Genomic DNA, 26455 nt, shown 5'->3' on the forward strand with positions numbered 1-26455 from the left:
GGGCTCACTTGGAAATTAGTGGAAGGTGGTAAAGCTTTATTATAAAAAACATCACAACCAAAAAATTATGTTGACAGGTGGTAAAGTACATTCTCAAGACTGAATAAACTTATTCACTGATACTAAAAGTGAAGCCAGAGAAACTGCACTCCCTGATACTAAGGGTGAATTTGAGCTTGGGTACCCTGCAGGCAAACACAATTCAGATTAAAACCCCTAAATTTAGACTTCTAAATCCATGTTTAGGAACCTGCCTGATTTTCAAAAGTGCTTAGTACCGAGTCAAGGAGAGTGTCTTGTGTAATAAAACAAATATAGAGATAAGAGAGGAATCATAGTTTTCTATTCTTGCTTGTTATGAAATAATTCAGAGCCAAAAATACTTAGCATCCTAACTCTCCCTTTTGAATCCCCAAACAAAAAGTGCTGAAAAAGTCTAAGAAAAAGTTGTAACAAAATGCACTGTGTAAATGGAATTGTTTGGCATATTGAGTAAATAAAAATGGCAGTGGCCTGACATGGTTAAAACCCAATATATATATCCTCGCTTACAGGTAGAGAGTTAGGAAATTAGCTGTTTGGGTTCTTACTTACCCAGCCAAAAAGAGAGAGAGTTATTAGTTGCATTACAGGCAAACTGGGCATGTGCTATATTCAGTCATTGGATATACTGCAACAATACACCAAATAAAAAGTAATAGTTTAGTCATATCTAAAGAAACTCTTCTGATAAATAAGGAACATGGTGTATCATCAACTATTTTTCTGCACCTGTGCTATTTTTTGTCAGGTGTGGATGCAGAGAAGGACATGTGCACTATTGCAGATGACTTTGGGTTCAAATCTGGTTTGAATAAACCTCTACTTGGTATTTTAACTTGTAAAGCCTTTAGCTGACAGCAAAAGATTGGGATGCATAATGTTGCTTCACCTCAATAAAGCAGTCCTTGCTTAAAAAGACTTCATTCCTTGGAATAATCAAGATCATATCTGTTATCATGCAGCAAAGACTTTCTCTTTTCCACCCAGTTCAGAAAGAGGAGTTTTCATTTAAAAAAAACATAAATAGGTAAAATAAAAATTGCCATTGCACAAAATAGTCAGATTTGATTATACAGTTATAACAGATATGAAACTGGGAGCACTTTAAGGCCCATGGATAAAACTGTCAAGAGCGGCTGCTTAAATATTCCACTTCCAAGATGTCAGTCAAGTTTGTAATGTAGGTATGGATGCTTGCAGATGTTCAGCTATTGATTTTCCACCGCTATATCTTCAACAGTGCATCAGCATGTATGTCATACGACATACCAAAGGATAGAATTTAAGGTTTCAGTTAGATGACAACTTTTATTTTATGCCACTTTTTTCAGACTATGCCAGTTTTTAGGAGAAAGCTGTCCTTCAGCTCTTTGGGCTATATTCAGTCATTGGCTATATTTCAACAATACATCAAATGAATTGTGCAATCTGAGCGTAGAAGATGAATTTATTAAAAGAGTGTGCACCACGTTGTTCATTTGGCATGTCCCCATTTGTTCTTAATCTTTGGAATGTAGTAGTGCCTTAGAGGACATCGTCAGATAATGGTAGGCCAACCTGTGAATTTGAAAATTTACATTATTGCAAAAAAAGTAAGTAAAAGAACCATCCCAAAATTGCACTGTAGAGAATCCAGTAACATAAGTAATTCTGACACACAGCAGTAGTCTGAGGAAAACTGAAGCACCTACAAAGCTGGGAAATGTATTGCAGCCAGTCAGTGCTTAGCTGCCATGGATGGCAGAAGAACATACAAAAGGATTAGTTTACAGTCAGGTCTGGGAAGCAGGGCACAAAAACAGAACTAGAGAAGCTTGGGAATTATGCCCAGTTCTACTACAGTCTTACTGGGCAACCTGAATAGTTGTTTCTATTTTTGTTTCTTCCCAACACTGAGTTTTGACTATTCCTGACCTTGTGTTACAACATGGATGTTGATGGGAAATCAAGGTTTGGACTGAAAATTCCTCTGGGCAGAGCACCATCCTGTATGCTTGTACAGTGCCTGGCACAATAGGGCTGGTATCTCTGTGGGGGACTGAAGGCATTACTGTAATATAAGTATCAATATTTTAATCATCTGCCTTATTTCATCTGTTATCTCACAATTGTTTAGAGTAATTTGGACATTTGTTTCCTTTGCACATTTAAAATGGTCCCAGGGAGACTTCAGTGGATTGAGGTTCACGGATTATGTGGACCTGATTATTCAAATTCCCTGCACCTGTGGGGGTTTCTTTTGATATTGCATGTTTCAAACTGAATGTTCGCTAAATACAATGAATTTAAAATATGGAAAAAATGAATTAAATGAAAACATTAGAACTGCATCTAAGTTTATAATCAGCATGATGTGGGGGATGGAAATGAATGTGGAACCCAGCTGAACAGTGTGTTGGCATAAGAACTCTTGACTTACAGCTGTTCCTTTGTTCTTTTTTGTTAGTTTCACAGCATTTTTTTTCTAGAAAACCTTACTTTGCATGAAAGACAAATTCATACTAGAAGATTGTTTAGCTTTGTGCATCATAATTTAAACAGAGTGAATTGAAATCTGTTAAAGTTGCACAGCATTCTGATGGAGTGGGCAATTTAGCCTAATAGGTCAGTCCTGTCCAAAATTAAAAACTAGTCTTTTCTGAAATGTAAAAATCAACTTAGACAGAAATATTCTTACTGTCTAATAAGGCTAACATGTCTTTAATACCAGAAAGACTGAGATAAAAGAAGAAAATAAAAATCCGTTACAAGAACTATACGTGGAAATTGCCTGTAAATAGCTTCTCTAGATATTGTGAAAGAATGAGACAGACGGGTAAGAGTGGAGAACTCTGTCTGGTAAGCATTCCTAGCCTACTGCAGGTAGTTCTGAAGTCCTCCTAAGGCATGGTTTCAACTGTTGCCTTTTCCACAGAGTAACTGGTGAGGAAGGCCACCACCCACTTTTCCTGTGAGAGCATAGATTAATTCAGGTTGGAAGGGACCTCAGGAGGTCTCTGGTTCCACCTCCTGCTGAAAGAAGTCTTAGCTATGAGGTCACACCAGGTTCCTCAGCATTTAATCCAGTACGATCTTGAAAACCTGCAGGAATGGAAACTGCACAACCTTCCTGGGCAGGCTGTTCTCCTCTTTGACTGCCCTCATGGTCAATAAGTTTTTCCTTTTATCCAGTCAACATACTTCGGTTTTTTTGCCCGGGACATGGTATTTCAAGTTCCAATGCTTTACCTAACCTGAAAAGATGCAAACATGTGTTTCCAGCCTCTCGGATTAACCTCATAATCGTTGTGATATAGGCTGGTTGAGTGGGTTGGACTGTATTACCTGTTGAAATTGTTCTGCTGGGCAGAAAGGACTCCATGAATCGCTAGACTAGAGAAACATCTAGGGGCAGCAGGAGTCTAGTCTCACGGCTAGGGGAGAAAGGGACTGGGAAGAAGAGGCATTTGGTTTCTGGTCCCTACAGTAATAATTGTTATTATGCATTTCAGGTTAGATAGTCACCAGATAAAGTACATGAACAGAAACATAACCCAGGTTTCTTGCCCCCCACAGGAATATCCTGTCTACTGCATTAAAAAGTCCTGTCATGGTTCTGGGATTTTGTTTCTTCCACAATTTCATCTAATGAAGCTTGAATATTTTTTGCGGAGGTTGTCCAGCTTAAACAGGAAAGGTATCATAACCTGTATAGCCAGGTGCTGAGAGATGTGTTCAAACAGATGGACTTTGAGCCTCCTCCCCCTAAGGTGGTTTAGCCAGTCAGTGCTTTAGCATCAGTGCTTTGATTGCTTCCCTGTTCCAGAACAGAAGGCACTTTCGCTAACCCCTCTCCTGGACATCTTAGTGAAAGTGCCATATTTTCCACTCAGTGCTTAGCTCCTTTCTGTAGCTACCTGTCAGCCCACGCTCGCAGAACAGCCACTGACTGGCTCCATCATGAGGCAGGTTTATTCCCTGCCAGGTTTGTGAATTCGGTTCGGGTTTAGGTATTTAAGTCAGCCTTCATTAGCTTTAAAGGCAACGGTGTTAGATGAACAGTAGAAATGTCTTTCCCACCAATGTCTGCCCCCAGGTTCTCCAATATGCCAGGAAATCAGAAAACACAATAACAAAAATATCTCTAATTTCTCAGGTTATTATTATTTTTCTTTCTTCCTTCCCACCCTTTTTTGACTGCCTGTTCATTTGTTGCAGAAATTGTAGTGTGCAAGGTGCAGAGCTGTTAGGGTGAAAGGGTTAGTCTCATGGTTCAGGTGACCGAGTGCCACTGCGGGGCACTGGGCTCCTCTCCTGCCTTCACCACCGTGTTCTAATGGGATCATCAACAGATTTCTTCAGTCAGAGTTTTCGCAGATGTTTTACAGATATTTTCTGTTTATGGACATGCTAAAAGCTTACATGTAAAGTACCAGTTAATAGGGGCTGTATTTTAAACATGTGCACTGCTACATAAATTACAACTTCTCCCCCCCCTAGAATACTTAGTTGTATCAAAGCAGGCATCCAAATTAGTGAATATATAGCAAAGTGGCCTTCATCTCTCTGTGCTTCAATTATATGATTTCTTAGAGGTGTTGGGAGGATAGATTAATTATAGTGAGAGCTGAGAGCACCACAAAAAAGCTGAGAAAACCACAAAAAAGCCTATGAAGAAATTGGTAATTTTGTATTCAGTGCAGGGTTTTGATGATGTGTGCTAAATAAGTTCTGGAATCAAACATAGAAGGATGAAGATAAAAAGAAAAACTGAATAGCTCCCCATTCACTTAGTGTCCATTTTATACACTGAATAAGTCCTGTAAGGGGGAAAAATGCAACATTAGTTCTCATATTTTATAACTTTTGAGTTCTTGAATCTGTAAATTTAATATTTGTGTAGCATGAAATTACAGAAAATGCACAGCAGAAATGGCACAAAAGAGTGTTCTTCCATGAGGACATCTCACAGATTTCATTTAAGTAAGATATAAGAGTTTGTGCAAATTTTTATGTACAAAGAGCTTTTGTTATTGTTGTTAGTGCCGGAAATGAAGCTGCTTGTTATCAGTAAACTTCTCAGCAGCTGCCTGGCCAACAGGCTGCCACGTTTCCTTGTCCAGCTACACGGTGCTGTGTACAGCAAGTACGTCTGGGGGTAGTAAATAAACTTGGAAGAGATCTAATATTCCTGAGCTGACATGATGGGCCTGCCTTTTTGTGAAAAGGAATCGAAGTGTGGGATTCAGATACATGGGAGCTTAATTTTTAAGCTTTATGATTAGAGGTACGGTTTTTACTGCCCTCACCTGTACTCTAACTATTGAAGTCTCCTGTGTGAATCGCAGTACTCTCTGGAATCAAAAGGCAAAGGAAGCCTCAGTTTTTAATTTCTGCCTGTCAGTCACTCAAGCAGAATTGATGACCCATTCACAGGGATTACTAAAGCTACATAAGCAGGAACCCATTTGACAGGTAAAGGAAAACTACCTTTTTGTTTGGTACCTTCGTGGCTGTAATTAACATTTCTGTTTTGTTCTAATTATAGTTTTTGTATCTTAGCCATTATGCTAATGGTGTTGTTCAGTAGTATGTGAGATTGCATTCATTATCACTGGTGAATTAAACCTTTATTAAAGAAAAATTCCCCCAGGCCTCATTCTGAAGTTAAGTAATTATTCATTTGGTTTTATCCTGGCAATTAGCTTATATACTGTAGCACTCATGATTGAGTTTCTATACCTCCCCAGATGAGATTAACCCACCATGGTAAATAAATGCCTAACAGCTCCCAACATGTTGTTTTAAGTGCATTATTATATAGCAAAAAAAAAAAAAAAAAAAGACTCATCATTCAGTAAAACAGCTTTTGAGTTCCCAGCAGACAATACAGTCAGAAGGAGGTTGTGCTGGACATTTGGGGCTCTGTGGAGCAACGGTAATAACAAACGAGTTTATGAAGCTCTCCAACAGAGCAGTTAATTCTTTCTTCAACTGCAATGGCTTCCTTGGTCAATATGCTTCATAACTGAGATAGGCACTATACTCAGCTGCACTCGCATTGTAAATCAAGCCTTCTGAGAGCTTCCAGACATAAATAAATTTCCTGGATGATGTAGCCTAGCTCTCAGTCATGAGAGGGGAAAAAATGTCGAGGAAAATCTTATTTGTCCACCCCTACATATTAATAGTTTGTGAATGCCTCACAAGCACTATTGAATTCAACAATACTTCCCTGAAGAAAGATGAGTTTTTATGCCTGTTTTACCACCAGAACATGGAGGCATGGAGAAATTAGGGATTTACCAACAGCCACACAAGAAATCATCAATAGAAATGGATTCTGACTGTGGTTCCCCTGTGGCCTAATCAGATGATTTACTTGTGTTAACAGTTTTCTCTCTCATATCTCTTTTTAGCACATGTTCAGTTTAGAAATCTCTTACAAAATGTGAGTCAAATGCATTTGAAATCTCTTTTTACTGATCCAATTCATCTTATGCTGCTCTATGGTGAGAGGTAACCATTGTCCTGCCTTTAATTACAGCTACAGTTTTTAGAAGTATTTTTAAATGGAAACACCTTAACGGCATCAAATGAATCAACCAAGCATCCTTGATCCCATACAAGACTTCAGTGATGGCTCATATATAATCATTGCATAAAGTGAAACCTAATGTGCTACCACAGCCAAAACATTAATAAACTACCTGAGAGTTTTGCTTCAAGAATTAATTTAGGATTTGACCTTGAATTTGGGTAGCTAGTATATATGAAATGCAGGCATTACCTCTACTGTGTTGTGAACCCAGCAAATTTGCACAGATAGGAAAAATTAGTATACGTTGATTTTTGATAAGCATCATTTAATCTCTTGTATATTCTGGCAATATCTACCAGATTTCCACAGGATCTACAAACCACCTTAAACATCTCCACTTTCAATTCCAAATGCAAGCTGCATGTCATTAACCTTGCCTCAATATCAAACATGTGAAGCACAGCAGACATTAAATAAATAAATGAAAAATAATTTTGAAAACTGCCACATAATTTTCCCATTGGGAAAAAAAACAAAGAAGAAAAAGGGAAACACAATGCTGTTCCTGTCCTTTAATGCATGTCATGAAAGTGTTTCCCTTCAGATTCTCAAAGGTTATCTGCCTCACCTGCACTACTATTGATGGAAGTTACATGCCTAAATATATTTGAGTTTCTGGGCTTCAGCTCCATGCAGCTGAAGGTAGGATGAAAATCTGAGTAGAATTCAAGGTCATTAGCAAATCTTATTAAATTATTTATTATATGTGGAGTTATAGATCACATAACATAGCACAATATTGCTTACAGTAGGTGTTATCCCACATCTGGGATACTAAAGAGGTCACTTGATTAATATTCATAAAGTGTTTTAAAATAGTAAAGTGATATATAACTGACAAATATTATAGTACTGTATATATCTCATTACTCTAGTAGGTTTGAATTTTGTACTATAAGACTTCCACACAGAAGTCGTTCTCCTCCAAATGTGCTTTACAGACCACTGCATCCATCGAGGGCTCAGTGGCAGTATGGTGCAATGATCAGGGAGGTTTGAATTCCAGGCTTTGCTCTTAACCACTTTGTGGAGTAGCAATGACATCACTATGGAAAGAATGCTTTCATCAATAAAAAGGAAATTGCAGATATGACCTGTTGATCAGTCCAAAATGAGTGCTAACTGCTATTCAGGAGGAAAGGGAGGAGTAAACTTGGGTTTCAGCTGAAAAATCATCCTGTCAGATTGCATTAAGAAGGCTTCCATGTTTAATCATGTGTCAGTTATTTTGCAGCAAACCTTTTCTGCTTATCAGTAAATCTATTTTTGATTTCCACAACAGCAAAGGAAATCAGGCTTGGTTTCTATCCCTCCTGCATTATTAGAAATCATGCTTTCATGGTAATAAAAATCCTGAAGACCAAGTTCTTTTTTCACGATATTTATTCAAGTGAAATGCTGCCTGTGCCCTGACCATCCAGTGTTAGGATGCCAGTAGATAATGCCATGCCTTAGGACATCCATTGCAGTTGTGCAAAAAGGAAGTAGGTTTCCTCCATATAAAAATTATCCACAATATGATAGTCCTTTCAATCATGGCCCCTTAAAGTTCTCCAAAAAGAAAAGTGGAAAAGAAAAGACAGGAAGAAAACTAAAACTCCAGAATTTTCCACTGCTGAAATTGTCTTCTGTTGACTCTTACTATGGATTTTTGTCCCTGCAAGAATGGGAGACCTAAACCTGCATTCTTAATTGAAGAGAGACATTTTTAAGAAAATTGTTAATGACACAATTGACACACCTATCCTTTGATGATGGGACATCAGACCAGCTGAGGTAGGCAGTGAGCTGTCAGGTAGAGCCTGCCAATGTGTTGATTCTGTTTCTAGACACTTTTGCCTCTACCAAGAAGTCCATTTGCTGCTGTGCATGCTTCTACTATAGCAGATTAAGTTTTACAAGCTTAATTAGCTAGCAAGACTGGTTATTTTTCTCTTTTGCATAGGCAAAAAAGCACTCCTGTTTATTCTTTTGAAAATTACTTTCTTATTGAAATGCTGAATTTCTATTAATTTTGTCATAACTGTGCTCAGTGTAAACAGGAAACATTTGCACTTTGAATCAGGCTATCATATAAAAGTAGAAGACATTTCCGTGGGAGAATTTTGGAGATGTCTGTTTGAATGCTCTGCTGTTTTAGGATGGTACTATGGAGAAGACACTAGGAGCTTGTGGCAGGAATGAAGAGGGTTTGGTTTGCTCAGTTTATTGCCTCTGGTAGGCACTCCAACAATGAAACTTGTGCAAAGGATTTGAAATTGTTATTATCGTTGAAGAACTGTAAAAACCATATTCAATTGGAGAGAAAAGGACACTAAAGATGTTCAAAGCTAGCTGATTTAATTGGTTGGTGAGCAGCATATTTCTCTCAGAGGGCCTTGTATGTTAAAGTATTCAAATATATCAGCCTTACATTAGAGCAATATCTAATGAAGTTGGAAAGCAGTGGAACTCTAGCTTGTTTGTTGCTTTGCATCGCTGTCTTCAGTGGTGATCATAACAATATATAAAATCATAGCAACCGTCTTTAATTTTAAATTAGTAGAAAAAAATTCTTGCTAAAAGGAGATATTGTTGATTTTCTGTTAGGCTCCAAGTCCTTGAAGTGGCAAACTGTGAAATGATGACTATAGAGGCTGATTAGGAAAAAAGGCCTTGCTTTGTAGGGACAGGTCCCCAGTACTGTTGCCTTAATGAAATCTGATCATCTTGAGGAAAGCTTCCAGATATTCCAGTAAAAAGGTGCTAAAAAATATATTTATTAATAGCCTTTAGAAAAAGATTAGCTTTACATTTTATATGCCATCGCCTCATTCACATCTGAATCACACCAATTCTCTGAAATGTTCAGAAAATAAATGTTAGTCCATTAGTTATTTTCACAATTCCTTATATTTACTAGATATGGAATTCCTAAAATTTCAAGTTCTTCATTCAGGCTGCTCTTCAGCTGTAATATACAGCACTTTTTAAAAGATAAATTAGAAAAAACTATCAATTTCAAAAGAGTATTCCAGAATTTACCTACAACAGGAAAGTCCAGGACTCCAATTTCTTTTTATTTTTAGAATCCTTTTAGGAAGCGGTCCTTAACCATGGGAATCTTGAAAATATTGGTGGCCACTTGCAGTCAGGGATCTTAATGCAGGATACCAAACCTGCTATCTATAGTTAGGGTATAGATGATATTAGTGAAATTTTCCCCTGAAATTTCCTTTGTAAATAGAGTGAAAGTCAGGATATACTCAGATTCTGCTGTCATAACTCTTGACAGATGTTGGCTTGAGTAGTCACCATTATAATATACTTTTGAAAACCTGCAAGTTTGTTTCACCTCCATTTGGCTCTGTCTCTTAAGTTTCTAGGTATACATCCATGCATTTAATCCCACTGCAAACATGAAGAGAGTATTAGGAAAGTTTTAGTAAATTATCAACACTACTTTTTATAAAATTTGAAAGGTGCTTCAGATTTCTGCTGACATATGATGAGAGCTAATCTGCAAGTAAAGAGAACACAACATGCTGTGCATATGAGCAGAAGGGCATGTTTTTATTCCTAGCTCATACCTGTTCTTTTCCAGATTCCCTTAAAAGGAAATGGGCAAAAATGATACCATTCTTGAGTCTTACTGAAGCACACTTGAGTTCCATTGTAATAATGACCAAATTAAGCTTCTCTATATTGAGGCTAGGAATGGATTTCCTGAAGAAACAGAGATAAAAATAATTTCAAATCAGGACAAGCTTTTGCCTACTCTTTCCACAGTCAGGTTAAATAAGACCTTAGAAGATTCAGAACCAGAAATGGAAAACCTGCAAATGGCTTTGCCATGGGCAAATGTTTAGTAATGTTAAAATATTTTTAAAAACTTTTTTATTATATTATTTTAGGAGGTTGCAGGGTCAAAAATAGAATTTTCAGCAGGTCGAGGTATCAAAGCGTATTTTTTAAATCACTTTGACATTAGTGTTTTTATTGCACATAGCATGGTAATGGCTTGCTGCCAGTCAGACACATTCTGCTTGCTTTATTTACACATTGAGGTCAATGAGATTCCAAAGCAGGATTACTCATTTGTCCCTAACAAATTTAGATTTGCCAGTGAAATGACCTATGTTGTCAGCAGGATTATCTTAAACCAAAGAACCTGAGTCCATGCTACATGAGTTAAAGGGGTTACTAGTATAATGGTGATAACAACATCTTTGGTAGACCTACACTCTTCAGTTTGTTTAAAGAGTACCAGTTATTATGACAATATGATATTATAACAGTAATATTGCTAACAGCACGTAATGTTGTTGTTGGCATTGTAATGACCTCCTTTCCATTTCTGGAACCCTGACTCGTGGTTACAAATGGTCAAGCATCTCGCATTGCCTGGCTGTGGTGCCAAGCTGCAAGCTTGGAGTGACTTTGAATTCTTTGGTGATTCTTGTTTGTTTGTCTTTTCTACGTGGGTATCCTTTGTTCCAAGATTAGTCAATACACAACATGAAATACAAATTTTAGATCACTTTTGTGATTCCAGATCCTGGGTTTTGTAATTCCCTAACACCTGGGTTAAGTGTTAGGACCACAAGAACTTGCATTTATGCAGTTTCTGTCTGCATACCATAAATTGTATGTTTTTAAATATTTTCTTTTCACTGTTTACTTTCACTGTTTACCCACGGAAGGTATCTTGCTTGCCTTTCAGTGCTAGGTTAACATAAAATGTATATTAGCCTGAAAGAGATAAATTACTTAATGTAATTTCGTAGCTACAGTCTTTGTCATACTCAGAGGCTTGTTATTTACCCATCCAATTGTATAACCAATTGTTCCCATAATCCTCAGTGTTTAAGAATAAGGTTTCCATGGTAATCTTAGATTTTGTAAATGCTTATCATTTCCCTAAATGGATAGCTTAAATAAATAAGTGATCAGCTATCTTGGTGCCAGAGTATACTTTATTGGTATAAAAAGCAGAAATATACCTTTGTTATAAAAATAGACTAGTTTGTTCAGCCATAATAAGTTCACAATCTGCAGAATCATGACCCTACTGATAGTGTTAACAAAAGCTTGCTCCTTAATTATCTGCATTGCATTCAGCTGCTGTTTCCCTCCTAAACTCAATTATAATTCTAATAGCAGCTGTGCTGCCATTGTTTGTTGCAATTCATTTTAAAGAAGTTTGATTGGATGTCATTGGTCTTTTTGACTAAATGTGCAAGGTTCAAAGTATCCACTGCCACTAATAGCCCTCATCTCATCTCAAGATTATACTAATTATTTACATAATTATATATTATACATTATAGAGCTATTATGTATTATTTCTAAATGATAGTTCTCCATCAAAGATGTTGAACAAAAGAATATATATAGTTTTATTGTCCTTACACATATTTCAGTGTTGGTGAAGATATGCTTATGATTGCTCTCTGTTTCTGTGTTAGCCAACAATTGAAGTATCCTTCCAGTACACTGGAAATTTATTAGAGCATTCAGCAGTCTCTATTGCTTTCCATGATGACTCTGCATTTATTATTTCTTCTGGACACTTATGTCTGCAATCGATGTGATAAGAAAATACTTTTACAGGAACAAAAATGTCCTCTGATGTCCTTCAAGTTTTGTTGTCCTATTATATGACAGATCTTAGTTTGATGACTTAATGTAATAATTACAACAGCTAGTAGAAATACCCTTCTGGATTACCACTTACATAATCATTAAAAGCCAGCTCATCTCTAGTGTAATATAAGAATTTATATGATGGAATATTTCAGGTTATTTGTACAAGAGTAGACAAAAATAAATGAAGAAATTGCTGAAGGTCTTGGATTTTGGATTGGATTCCATGTGTGGAGCTAGTTCTATTGACTTTATATCACTACCACAAATATAACTTTATTTCAGGGTAACTCATATATGTCGAAGAAAATAAAGCAGTAAAAAAAAAAAGATCTTTGATTATCTTAAGAAAAGGCTATCTCTTTAGATACAGAACTGGATTTCTTTGATGTTTATAGGTGAAATGAAGTGACTTGAAGTGGCAGTTTTATTCTGAGGACTGTGGAAGCCTGAGGTTCAGTTTGGGTACATCTAACACAAAGGCAAGGCCATGACTTCTGCCTTCTTGTCATGTAAATTATGATAATGGTCACCTGCATGTATGTGGGGCATCAAAAGTCTCGATGCCTGTTGAAAACTCTGGAGTGTCAGTGCATTAAATCATGAAGGCAGTCTTGCACTTTTTTTCTGTTTGTTCTTTATAATGTCTTCAATGTTACCAAAAAACCCCCCAACAACTCCACAGAGCATTAAAAGAACCCTGTTGGAGTTGCAAAGTCAAGTGATTTATAGTTTGCACGTCAGCTGCACTGCGTATGCAAACTGGCCTCTATGTATATACACAGCATAATGGCTTCAGTTGCACAATCATGTACATATTTGTGAGAAATTGCTGCCCCATTCAGTACAAGAGGTTCAGAGTTTATGGCAAAAAAGATTGCAGTCAAGACTCCCTCCATTTTTTGCAGAAGCTAGAAGGTACGTAGCAAATGATGATGAGAATTGCAGGGAGAGAATGGTTACATAGTTAGGGTATTTGAAAATTGCCCACAGCATCTCCACAGAGTTTCTTTTTGCTGATAGTTCATTTATGTAAAAGTGTTTGCAGAGGTGTTCAGTATTTTTGGATGCCTAACTTGGGATCGTGATGGCTGATATACAGAAATTCTGAGGATTCAGAGCTACAACTGATGTTTAGATTTCTGCTGCAGCTTGAAGCTTGTGTTAAAGCATATAAAACGTTAGTAGAATGCAAAATACACTGAAGATGAGATCCAAGATGTCTGAGAGTGGGAACCCACAATTCATGGATACCCTCATCCTTAATCTCTTTTGGTCAGATTTTAAAATCTATTTGCATGGCTAGTGATGGGCATAGTCTCATAGGAGAAAAAAAAAGCACCTGTGTGCTGGAAATGAAGTGTTTTAGCACTTTTGGGAAAACTATTAGGCTCCTTCATGCATTTTTGGGTACCTATTTAGCTGTGAAAATTCTGATCCTATGTGCCTTAGCTCCTAAGCAGTAAAATGGCCATAATAAAACCCATTTCTCCCTTAGGCTGTTGCAAAGGTAAATTTGTTAATGTCTCTGAACATCTGATACTCTTGTGATGAGTCCCATGAAGAAGCTCATGAGGAAATTACTAATTCCACCTTCAGCTCAGAGCATGAGTACTGTATGTTAATCAAGTCCTGGGATAACATACTGAAAAAGGAGAAAACAAAATACCAAATAGCTGCTCATAAGGTGAACACCATCAGCTTGGTGCAGTGAAGGAGACAGAGCTCACGTGGATTGTGAAATTAAGGTCCTTATCATAATGCACATGCAAAAGGGATTCCTAATGCTTGAGTAGTGTTTGACTGCAGCCTTAGTAATGATATCAGAACACAGTTCTTTTGTATGTAATATTCTATAAAGTTTTGGTTGACAGTCATTTGAGAAAATATGTATATGTAACTTATAGCTCTGCCACTTGTTATTAATAGAGTCATCCTAAATCAGAGGCAATACAAGCTTTATTGCACCTCAGGCTGTCATATATCTATATTAGGGGAGCGATGGATGCACTTTTTCTTTTTTTCGGAGTTGGCTACCAAATACTTACAATTGAAAACCTCTGGAAAACAAATATGAATCTGGATAATGAGACAAGTCTGCTATGTTGATGAAAATAAATGTAAAGCTTATTCTAACAGAGCTTCAGAAACACAATCCATTTAGAGGAGTACTGTGTATCTGTTCCAACCATCTCGTAGTATGGAATATGAAAACTTATTTTAGAGTTATGCATGCCTTTTCACACTGAATCCAAACTTTAATGATGGTTTCAGATTTAAAGGGTAATTTTATAAGAGAAAAAAAAATCCACATTTTTAGTGTGATTGTATCCTGCCCCCTTTCTTTTTTTACTATCTTCTTGGTATCTCTGCATACCTGGAACTCTGGTCTGGACTTGGCAAATTCTGTGCATTTCCTTAGATTTCTGTTTGAACGCTATCAGGTAATTATTTTTTGGGGTCCTTCGTTCTGTGAATGTATTTCTAAATACTTACAGAAGGCAACCAATATGTGGGATTCATGGTCATTTTAGTGTTATTTCTGCTGCTACTTTTTTGCCCAGTGGACAAGGAAGAGCTGCAGTTGTACCATGCTACTCCACTTTGAAGCAAAAGTTTTAAAGGTCTTATTTTTGTCCCATAGAAGAACATTCTAAAATAATTTAAAATTAACTGAGGATTCTGTTTGGTTCCACAGATTTTTTACATTTTGACTTGAAAAACTGAAAGAAAAGAAATGGAGGGGAGCAAAATAAAATCTGAGGGTACAGCATTAAGAAATTGCACTTTTGAGATTCTAGCGTAACCTGCATCTGTTTTTCTTGTATATTATTCTAATTAGCTTGGATCTCTTACATTCCTGTTTACATTTCTTTTTAGTAGATCTTTCTGATGCCACATTTTTTTCTTCTATTTACAAATTAAATGCAAGTGGCATGTGGTGTGGGGTACTAGATGTGGATTGCTTTCTTACCTCTGAATCAAATAACACATAGAATAACTACAAGTATTAGTGAAAAATGGCAATACCTTGTATTTGATTGGAATCATAGTTCAGAAAATACAGACGAATATTCAGAAGTAAACCTGTGTTTTCTAGTAGCAAAGGCATAATATTTTAAGAAAAATTAAAATCTAGGATGAAAATACTTAAATTGCCATAATAATAACAAACAACATAGTAAATAAAAGTTAAAAAAAAGCAAGCAACAATGGCTACATTTTTACAAATACATCACTATAGTTTTCGAAACAGATGCAGCACTAATGGTAATGCATGCATTCTTATGTTTATTGTATTATTGGTCATTCTAATCAGCTCTAACCATTCTAGCCTATTATTTTCTCTTACATTAAAAAGAATTATTATTATTATTATTATTATTATTATTATTATTATTATTTTGTATTAAGTGATAAGCATACATATCTCTGCACTTTTTAGATATTCTCATTGAATACAGGATAGCTACAGAAGTAAAGTCTTCAAAATGAGTTATAACAACTAGCAGATTTCTGAATAGCAGTAAGGAATAATGTAAGTAAAACATGCTGCTGTGACTTTTATAGTCAGGTGATACAGACCTGATTCCAGTAGTAGAAAGCATTTGTATTTTATAGAATTAAAGAGCAAATGTAGTCCTTGCAAGGAAAGTACTCACTGCTTGTGGAATGGGGTAAAAGATGTTAAGTTAGCAGCAGCATAAGTCTGCCCAGTTGAATTTGCACTTCTTAATTGCTTAGTAAGGTATCTGTGTTCTTTCTGGTTTGTGACCTTGCTTATGCCTGGGATTATCTGCCTCGCTTTTAAGAAGCACAAGAATTTTTTGTGCTCCATCAGTTTGCAAAACATACTCCCTATATGCTTTATTCCACCATATATATCAGCACAGCAAGAGTTAGGATCTGAGTCCCTAGTCCAGACTGAGTGCCTACATACAGAATTTACTTGTGGCATATACAGGAAGTTATGACATGCCAGAAAACAGGCTATCTGTAATGAAGAAGCAAAAGTAAAATGGTTTGTCTGATTGTTCATAAAATGGCACGTATGTTCATGTAAAGAAGGAGCTTTAACAATGAAGAGTTCAACTGTTGGATTTTGTGAAAGAGATATATATATGTTTGTTAAAATGGAGAAAATGTTTTATTTTCTGGAACTTTGTGATGTATTCTGGAAAAGATGAACTCATTATTTATCCAAGTACTTTAGGGCTAAATTAAACAGGGAACCAATTTTTTTTGTGTTTCCTGATAAACCTGGCTGTTGTGTTTCTGTGTTTGCTGGTTTCTAGTTCCCATGTCCTGTGGGAACAAAGAGGAATCTATTTTTATCGTTTGATTTTCAACATGAGAAGCTTCTTGTAACTGGCAGGGAAATGACCTTCCTAAAACACTGCAAATCAAAACCTGGCAATTGGTTCTTAAAACAGTTTTTGTAACTCATGAGATTGTAGGCCTAATCTCTATATAGGAATATTCCAATACGAGTGTGCTAGATCTATGTTCTATCTTCTGTTATATGTTGTAAGTCTTTTTAATGTACTCAGCATGCAATTTAAAGCCTAGTATTTGACAAATGCAAGGTAGTCTAATGTTGTAGAATGTTTGAATGGTATAAAGGGACATTATGAAAATAAAGTTTTTCTGCCCAAGTGCTGGGAAACAATGAGGAATTAGACCAGTAAATTGTTGCTCCTGAAGTCTGATAAAAGGTGACTATTGTACTTGCTGGCACATGTGAAAGTGTCTTAAGGTAGTCTGATTGTACTAAGGAGTTGAGTGGTAGCAATAGCACCGAGCAGGAGGCCCATGTTCAATAATATTTATATCATAGACATGCTTTGTCTTTGCCAATTCCTGTTCTATTGTTTATCACCCACCTTTCAGCATGCCTTTGTAGCAGGCTGCAAACTGACTGCTTTGCTAGCTAACTTGGTAATTCAAATTTGAATTCTCTGTTCTGTAATTTCTCTGGTAGGTTGGCTGGTTTTTATTTTTTCTCTTCAAAATAGGTAATATGGTTTGTCATTTCCCAGCTCCAGAACCTTGGCTGTTCTCCATTAGTTCTGAAGAATAATAGCCAGTGGCTCCAACACTATTTCTGCAAGTTCCATTAGCTTGCTGGGATAAATTCCATCTGATTTCTGTGAATTTTCTTTTGTTGCAATAAATGTATTGTATATTAAAAGATCAGTTATTGCATTACTTAAGAAAGTCTGGGCAAATCTGTTCTACCAGATTTTTTAGAAATAAATCTAGGAATGTGTGTATTAGTGTCTGGAAGGCAAGTGAGAGCTGGATTTACAAAGTACAACTGAACTGCTGCAGTGATTCTAGGGGACAGAAAGGTAACATATCACAATACCAGCAGATGAACTGGCCAATGGCACATTTGGGGATGTTGCACACAAATGAATTGTCTTTATAAATAATAACTATTAACCATTACTCTTGTTTAAAATCAGAATAGTGACAAAAAATCTATTTTTAAAATTTGTTTTATTAAAACGAAAGTGCTTCTTGTTTATAAACCTGACCCTTCCTTAGTACCTCTGCTTGATTAGTCCTGCGTCTTAGGTTCCAAGTCAAGTTTTAATGAACTTTATTGTCCTTTCTCCTTGTCATGTATTGTGTACATTTAATTATGATATCAGAGATCAATGATTCTTACATTTATTTTCCTAGACTGTATCACTCGATGACATGATTCTGAAATGCTTTTTTAGCAGTTTTGTCCTTCAGCTGTAAATTGTGATTCTGTACTCCTTCATTAATGATCTTGGAGTGCTTACATAACTACTTAAGAGAAAATATTAAATGTAAGATGGTTCCATTAATTTAAGAGCAGGGACATTCTATTTAGACTCCCCTTTCCTTGCTCAAGGAGTACAGCATTTTTCATTTTGATAAATGATTTGCCTTGTTATAAATTTTTTAACTAATGGGTATAGAAAAAAACCTGCTAAATAAAAATGGTATGACAAAAAAGTGTGACATTCACTTTATTTTATACAGAAATGAATGTAACACAAAGTGATTTTATTGAACTGTAACAACAAAACATTGGAAGTTCAGTGCTGAATTTGCCTTGAAGTTTATTCCTTGTGTAATATAGATCCCTTCACCTCCAGATGTAGGTTCAGATATAGCCCAAACAGTTAAAGAACAAGACTGATAGCAATGCAGTGCTATAAGGCATTTGGCTCATTTCCCTTTTCTAAAGGATGCAACAGGTGTTCTTACCCTGAACGTCAGTGTCAGCGTCCTGGACATGGGTTGCATTTGGATGTTAATCAGAACGGAAAACTGCCCCCCCTCCCAACCACAACATGCTTCTAGAGAGGTTATTCTACTTGTTGCTACAAAAAGGTCATATCCAGAAATTTACATTGCTTTAACTGTTCCTGCAGTCAGGAACAATGTTATAGTTTCCAAGGAAGTGAGCCCTCCATATGCAGTGCCAAAGCTCCTTGGTCTCATGAGGACTCATGCTTCCTGAGTGCAGCAGAAGTACATGCATGAAGTACACTTACAGGATCAGACTCCTTTATGGACTCCTTTTTCATGTTGGCGTTGTTCCATTTTTAAAAATAAGTTATGATCAGCTGCTGTGAAGATCAGTGTATAAAGTGTGGTGAGAATAGTTTCTTACTTGAAATTTTAGCTCTGTTTTTTGATAGGCTACTGTTAACAATTACTTCATTTAACCAGGTAATTTAATGGTCTGTCTTCAGGTGTGCTACAGTTTGTGATCGATAAACAGTAAGTATCAAGCTTGAGATTTTCAAAGGGGCTGAAGAATAATTACACATTCATCTCCCATTAAGTTTTGAACACCTTTGAAATTTTAGTCATGCTTATCACTGGACTCTACTCAGAAAAGATTGAACCGTATTATTTAGTGACTGTCATTATAGAACACATCAGCACATTGAACTAGCTGAAGTATTAGAACGGTAATCAATTAAATCTTTCCAAACTGGACACCTTTGTCTTGTTTTTTAATCACATCCAGCAGCTCCACAGCTTATAAGCCTACATATATCTCAGCCTTTTAACTTGCAGAAGTTCACGGTTCCATCCTAATGTGTTTCAGTTAAGTAATAAAAGGAAATCTGTTTGTACAGGTTATTACCATGAATGTCAATTGCATTTATATATATATTAGAGGAAAGATGTTGGTCATTATACATTATTTTCTTTTCTTCAGCTTCCACTGCTGCTGTAAGAAGCATCAAAAAGCATCAAGCAATTGAAAAGGCTTTCACATTATTTCCTCCTCTTGGTGCAAAAGTGAAGAACCTAATTACAGTGCCGCTACCATGGGTGCGCCCTCTCATGGATGGAAAAGGCGAATCCAATAAATTAGGTAAAAATGTCAACCTCTCAGAAGGATATGAACGTAATGAAGGACATGAAGGTGTTGCACCTTCCACATCATCTATTAGAACCTGTATATGTGGTATATACATCTCACACAAACAAATTTACCACCACCACCACCCCCGCCGCCGAAGAACTTATGTATACTTTCCAAAATTTGAGTTAGTTTACCTATTGGCTTTCCATAGGATGAGATAAAATCCTTAGTTTTCAGGAGTTTCCAACACACAAACTACTAACTCAGCAACTGAGCCTCACACTTAACCTGTAACGTTTTTTCTATGTGTGTTAATATTAAGAAGGGTATGTTCAGTTGTCATCTCTTCGAACATTCAAATTCAGGGGCAGAGCTGTTTTTCTGCCACTTTTGCCTCAGAATCATAGGCAGAGGAACTCCACATTTACATGCAAATGAATCTGGATGTGCAGAAAGAATCCACAGTATGTGTGCTGAAGAGAGGAGTTGAGAAGGATAGAGGAGAGAAGGATGCCTCTCCAGGTTGTGCTAGCATTGAGGGTACAGTGCTACTGCAAACTCTAAGCTGATACACTTAGCGTGTGTCAGGGCATGATTCCACTGAGAAAGGGATGATGACTGCAGTCAGGGATTGTGTGAGCAGGAGAGAGGTGAAAATAAAAGGAAAAACATCAATTAAAACCCTCTACAAAACTATGAAGTGTGTAGCAGGCTGGGTTTTTGGTTCCTCACTGTCAGAATAAGAAGAGTTTTCCATGTAACAAGCTTGGAGTCAGAGAAAACATCAGACTAAAGTCTGTATGGGAAATAGTCCATGATTTGCACTTCTTATACCCTTTCCCCTTACTTTGCCAGGTAATAGCAGCCAAGCTGTATGTTAGAAACTCAAGGCCAAAATCTTTTCGGTTACTCCCACACCTTCATGGGAATTTCCTGCAGTTCATTTGGGCTCTAAACCTATTTCTAGGATGTTGGCCCAAAGACAGCACTCTGTACATTGCACAAAAATATGGAATTTAAGGACACTGAAAGACGAACACCCATCTCTGCAGGCATAGATTATTTTTCAAATGTGTATATAAATCAGAAGATTGGTGGAAAGGAGGAATAAGTGGCAGAGGAGAGTGGGTACCATCCCTTGTCCAGACAGCGTTCAATGTTCTTGTGCTGCATTCTGATGAAAAGAGCAATGAATTGAAATAAGACAGTTGTGCTCATCCTTGATGTGTTAACAAGACAGTCTCCTTCTCCCATCACTTTTCACAAGTGCCCTCATGACAGCTGCTGTGCTAAAGAAACCATTATTCAAAAAATAACTTTCTATCTCACTAGAACTTTAAGTTGCAGGATCTGTTTTTAAACTAATTTTTCATTACTATATTTTTGTAAGTAATAATTCATGACTCTAACAGCTGCAAGCCTCTGACTGAAAATGATTTTTTTTTACCTGCAGACATAAAAGGTACTTTTAAGGCAAACATACAAAAGCTTTTGCCTGTTTTTGATGTACCATTAGCACTGACTTTAACTGTGCTTGAACTGGTACTATGATATGCTGAATTATGCTTTCTTTGGGCCAGATCCCTGTCTGCTGGGAATAGTCATAAATTCATTGATTTTAATGCAGCAAGGCTGGTAGACAGGTGCCACTGGTAGACAGGTGCCATTTTTGTGACATTATTGAAGTCTGCCAAGACCTGAAGTATTTAAATGCTCTCCTCACGCTAGTCAATATTCTAGATAATGACTTTTCATTTAAAATGCTTATTCAGATCTTTGATAGCATATTGGTCTGTCAGATTTTGATTATAATATAGACAAGAATAGTGTCGGAGACAAAAATAGATCTTCAAATGAGATTATGATGTATATGGTAAGATATACCTCTGGAGGGCTTTCAAGCTTTTTTGCTCAGTGACCAGAGTATTGCATCTTCTTGAGTTACAGCAGTTATTAAACTGGTTGACAAGAGAGATGCAGTAGTTGCCTTGAAAAGAGATTAGTCTATTGAAGAAGGACTTTCTGTAGCTCAGAGACTCCTCTTCCGATAAGCATTTTAGCTCTGGATAGCCCTGGAAATTTATTGTGTGTTCCACCATTAATACTCATAAACACTACAAGATTCATACAGCCCTTTTTTGCTTACTGTGTCTGTTTCTGTGGCTTCTGAGATACATTGAGCTTTCAGTGGGTAACTATGAAGCAGTGAACACCCACTTACCAACTCATCTGTAGGCAGGGCTTTTACTATTCGGTAAAGATCTAAGCCAAGATAAATAATCCTTCAACTGTGATTGTGTTTAATTCAAAAGTAAATTTAATTCAAAATTGCCATAGGCATGTATTTACACCATATATGTAAATTACGGATTCTGGTGCAGTGTACCGTTAATTTCTAATCTAAGTATAAAAATTCTACATATGCTTAAATAAGCAGAAATTAAGACTTTAAACTTTTTGAAATACAATAGGGTTTTTTTCATATCATTGATATACAAGGCATGTTTTCATAACAGTTCTGCACTTCTGTCAACTATTACTGCTCCTACATTACCAGTAAGTAGTGTGCTAACATCTCTTTTAAGGATGAGTAATCTTCACTGTATTTTTTAACTGGAAAATGGAAGATAATATTAATTTCCCCTTGGAAAAATGACTACATGAAAATGCATCTTCCTACTCAATTTATTTGCCAGCTCTTGTATTCAGATTGCTTTACTGATTAAAAAGTCAGGACATCAAGGTTTAATTCACATTGAATTTTGTCACTGTGGTAAGTTTTGCAAGCATTTCAACTTTCCGTATATCCCAGTTCTGATATTTGAAAATGGGACAGTATTTCAAATTCACTTTTCTGAAGTGCTTTTAGGTGAAAGAAGGCATGGTTTCCATATTTAAATAATGACATGGGGTGATTGATCAATGCTTTTATTTTGCTGTGTGAGCAATTTGAAATAAATACTAAGCTGTATAACACTATCAACAAGTCAGCTTTTCTCTATTAGGCTTGTGGTACAATATTTCCTTTTAATAGTTTTAAAGGAAGGACACAGTTTTACTTTATCTGTTACAAAAGTCTTGTTCCTCTATGGAACCAGGACATGTCTGGGTTTTTTTGTTTGGTTTTTTTTGGCCATAAAATAAGACTTTTTTTCAATGTTTTACTGCAACAAAGAAGCAATACCACAAAAATGTAATGTTATTGTGCTTGCTGGAAAGATATATATACCTTGAAATTATCAATATTGGTAGTACAGCAATGGGCTTAGTGTGGTTCATTCAAATGGAGAATTAAGGTTGCAAAAGGTTTTTGAAGAGAAGCCTTTCCTTGAGAAACTAATTTAGAAACCCACTGTTTACTACCAGAGCCTCTAGAAGTCAAAGGAAACGTTCGGTGGTGATGTGGATCAGTCCCTTATGACCTGCTGGTGTATACCCACAGCAGCCTGTTTACTCATTGCCAGCTATCTCACGGGTGTAAAGAATCTCTGCTAGGGATGGTTTCCTGGTGATATTCAGAACAGACACAATTCCATCAACCTTTCCTTTTGCTGCTAGACTAAACTGTGATAAGAAGGCCCTGAAAGTACTATGTCCTACAGATTAGGAGAATTGTAATATTGTTCGGTCTTATCGTGTACGTGAGAAGAAGATTTGTAAACATGGACTCAGCAATTCCATGGGGAAAGAAAGAAGTAGAGAGGAAGCAAGGTAAAACGGAAGGCTGAAGCACTCATACTTCAATGGGTAGAGTGATTATTCTACTACCTGAGCAAGAGAGGGTATGGCAGGTGTTTAATGTCTGTATGTAGTGCATATTAGCTCTTTTAGCTTTGATGTGACTTTCCCAGTTTAATTTACATGGTATAGCTTCGAAAATAAAATGAGAAGATATTGAAGAGCTATCATGGCAAGCTTTTCATATGGTGTCAGTTTAGGATAAAGGAATAAAAAGTTCTAATAATATCTTTCAGGCATTAATCTCTGCAAGATGTCATGAAGACCAGAATTAGAGCAATATGTGGTCTTTGCCATCTTTGACTGTTGTGACTCAAAGACACTTTTGATCACTTAAAAAGAAAATTCAACACTTAAAAAGCACGCAAACCAGTAGAATTTCCACAACAATCCAATTCCCCATTTACATCCCAACAGAGTCAATTTTCAATGCATTTCACATAAGAAAAAATATACTGTTCTCACGATTGTTTGTGTGTGTAGTTCTCCATACCCCATGCTGTAAATATACCCCACAGTGTCAGATCCATGCTGTGACCAACAATATATGCCCAGTGGGCTAGGCTAGCAATATCTACTGTATGTTTATATTTTTTCCTTTGCATTTTTGCAAAGCTGCTTCTTCCTCTGTCTTAGTCTGGCAGTATGGCTTGCTATAGTTTGGGGGAATTGTAAAGCTGTCTCTAAAAAAGCATATTGCAATGCAGCATTTGGACTCACAAATGACAGCTCAAGCTCTCTACTGCAAGATCTTTATTTTCTAAATGTTTGCAGGGTATGCAGCAGGACAGAAAAGCTGCACATCAACACAAGTGTTTGTAGAAGTAGCAGATAATGTAGTGGCATCTTAGTGCCTCACTTCAAGTGAGAATTGTGGCTCTTTTACTATGTGGCATTTCACATTAGAGAACACCTTCGCTTCCTGAGCTGTGTTGGATATCAAAGGAATCTGAAGTAAAATTCAGCCTATAAGTCCTTTTAAAATATTAGAAATGACAGCTTGACTGCTCAGAAAGGAAGAATTTTATTTCACGAAAAGTGAAAAAAAGTGTTTGAAATTTCTTTAGAAGGAGGCAAAAGGGAGATGTCACATCCCTTCTAGTCCTATTTTCATATAATTCTGTGAATGTGGCACTTGGGCAGGTAATAATTTAGCAATGAAATATATCCAATAATTTGAGAAAAGTCAACACTCATCTAATTTTGTGTTTAAGAGTTTGAATGGCTGCAGTTTTCAAAAATTTCATCGATCACATTGCAAAGTTGGAGTTTGAAATCTGACCTGGTATGTATGTTTGTGACTAGCCACTTAAATCTCACAGTTCTATTTCTGTTTCCTGATTTGATTAACTGAGCCCACTGAAACACAAATAATGGAGCATGAAGACTTCATAGTGACTTTCAAATAGGCTTTGCATTACTAAAGCCTGTTCATCTGAAAGTTTGCTCAAAAGATGCAGAGGCATGCCCAAGGTAGAATTATGGAAAAAAGCCACTAAGTGCTCAAATTATTCTGGGCACGTATTCACAGTCTCAAGCCTGAACCATTTTGAAGTGTTCTAGGATTACCTAGAATCCTAGAAATACAGATTGAGGATAATTTCTAAATTGTTCTACATCTACTAGACTGAACTGATATTTCTTAAATGTAAAGCATAATTCATTGCAACTTGTGAGGACTGGTATTAGTGTAGCATTTCTTTTTCAGTTTTTGAAAAAAACCACAACATAATGCATCTGCTAAGAACAAACTTTCCCAAAGACTTTAATAATGAGAAATAGAGGATTGTATATATATGTGCATACATACATGCATTTATGTATAAATATATAATATATGAACATTATACATATATAATTATTATTTATTTTATCACATCAAATTGTTTAAGGAAAGCGCAGCTACTGATTTTTTAAATAGTTTTATTTTTGACTGAAGTAGTCAGCATCCTTTTTTCTCCATCCTCTGAGTGAAAGATGTCAGTATTCTTCAGTGATACTTTTTTGTTTAAAAATCTCCTTCAATGTATTTGAAATACAAATTTAAAACCCTTCAAAATAAAAGAGAAATTTTTTAATCAAGCTGTCACTTTTTCAAAGTTCTACTTAACTGAAGTATCATTATTTCATTGTGAACCAAGACCAATTTTAAAAATATCAAAGATAACAGCCAAAAATATTTGTATGTTCTTTTCTTAACTGCTGTTTATCACTGGATTGTGATAAACAACATGATAGCATTTGCTGCTATCATGAAGCAAGATACAATCCTTTCTAGGGAATGATAATCAAATAGTATCATAAAGAGATTTTTTTTTAATTTGCAATTACATGATTAAATGGAGTTACTTATCAACCTAGTGGGCCAAGAACATGAATCCTAATCGAAATCCAGAGTCAAGTTAGCCTCTGTTAGAGAGTTTATAAAATCAAGATATCTTAGAGGTCAGCAAGGTTCTTACAAAGAGATCATAAAGGATTCCAGTATGAATCTAGCTGGAATTCTGCCCTTGAATTAGGGATTTAAATTTCTGAGAAACATGGTTGATGAATTCATGGCAGAACAAGAAATATTTGTCCTATTCTGCAAATACTCTGAAGGTAATTTGTGTCCCAACAGTTACATGCAGAGCAGAAATTTGTGGTATTAAAGAAAGGAGTGAAAATCATTTTTGCTTGCAAATTAACCAGAATGCTGGAAAGTTAGTTTAATCTCCTGAACAGGAAAGATAATGAAATTGTCCCATTTATTAACTATACTACTAGTCCATTCATTAGAAATACTAGCAAAATATGTGGGTTTTGTTATAGTTCTTGCCTACTGTTTGAGAGCTCCCTTGAATAAAGATTTCATAGTTCATATAAAATAGTAAAAGGCATGCAGTTCTTTATGACGAACTCATGGAGTAGGAACACCATGTTATCTTTTAGTCCCTATATTAAAACATTACATACAAAAGGAAAATTTAAGTTCCATCTTTTGTGGTTACTGGCATAGATATGCAATCAGTAAATCAACTGATTTGCTAACATTTTTCTCAGTTCAGGGTAGATAGCAGAAGAAAATTCTGAGCAAATTCTAAAAGGCATTTAGGTTTGACTCTAGT

At 36.2% G+C, this 26455-nt stretch overlaps 1 protein-coding gene across 1 annotated transcript in view; it reads left to right on the plus strand.

The window, feature by feature from the left end:
• Positions 1-26455, plus strand: part of IQCM (IQ motif containing M) — a 107490-nt gene that overhangs the window by 63546 nt on the left and 17489 nt on the right. Inside the window, 1 exon segment of the mRNA XM_075500518.1 lies at positions 19461-19619. Within this exon segment, the coding sequence (XP_075356633.1) occupies positions 19461-19619 (159 nt within the window).

This window comes from Mycteria americana, chromosome 4 (assembly GCF_035582795.1).
Source record: "Mycteria americana isolate JAX WOST 10 ecotype Jacksonville Zoo and Gardens chromosome 4, USCA_MyAme_1.0, whole genome shotgun sequence".
NCBI lineage: Eukaryota > Metazoa > Chordata > Aves > Ciconiiformes > Ciconiidae > Mycteria > Mycteria americana.